The 573-nt window shown below is 69.3% G+C and overlaps 1 protein-coding gene across 1 annotated transcript in view; it reads right to left on the bottom strand.

Moving 5' to 3' along the window:
• Positions 1 to 529, bottom strand: part of MNEG_13108 (hypothetical protein) — a gene marked incomplete at both ends in the record, with an annotated part of 3681 nt that extends 3152 nt beyond the window's left edge. The window contains 2 exons of the mRNA XM_014038422.1: positions 124 to 201; positions 458 to 529. Of these exons, the coding sequence (XP_013893876.1) occupies positions 124 to 201; positions 458 to 529 (150 nt within the window). The remainder of the gene's footprint in view (positions 1 to 123; positions 202 to 457) is intronic.
• Between the last annotated feature and the right edge of the window lie 44 nt (positions 530 to 573).

The following is a 573-nucleotide window of genomic DNA, read 5'->3' as shown; positions in this document are numbered from 1 at the left end:
GGGGCGCGCGGCCGGCGGCCGGCGGCCGGCGGCGCGGGACCCGGCCCAGGCCCAGGGCGGGCGGGGAGACGGATGGACCGGGGGAGGTTGGCCGGGCGTTGCTGGGTGCAGGCGGCGCCGCACCTCTGTGCCGCCGTGCAGCGCTGCATGGCGCGGCTCGTCCTCAAAGCACGTCCAGACGGCCACGTCCACATTGACGTACTGCGGAGGGTGGTGTGATTGTGTTTTATGTGTGTGTGCATGTGTGTGTGTGTGTGTGTATGCATGGAGAAATGAACACAGAGGTGTGTGTCTGAGTGTGTGTGTGCTGGCGAGTGCAATCGCGCGGGCGCGCGAATCAACGCAATTCAAAAACGGGTTCCTCGCCCGGGGTCGCGGGTGGCTCCGGCTCTGAAGAAGCAGCACCGCGAAACCAGCACACAGCGCGGGGCGCGACCGCGCACGACTCGTGCCCCACCTCCATCCAGCCGCCCGAGAGCGCCTCTGTCGACGCCTCCACGACGGCAACGGTGGCGCCGCGGTCCCGCATCCCCGCCAGAAGCTTCTGCGGTGCGCAACAGAGGCGCGCGGGGG

Source organism: Monoraphidium neglectum (assembly GCF_000611645.1).
Source record: "Monoraphidium neglectum strain SAG 48.87 unplaced genomic scaffold scaffold03628, whole genome shotgun sequence".
Classification (NCBI taxonomy): domain Eukaryota; kingdom Viridiplantae; phylum Chlorophyta; class Chlorophyceae; order Sphaeropleales; family Selenastraceae; genus Monoraphidium; species Monoraphidium neglectum.
Note: the sequence above shows the minus strand (reverse complement) of the source record. Positions and strands in the feature narration are given on the sequence as shown.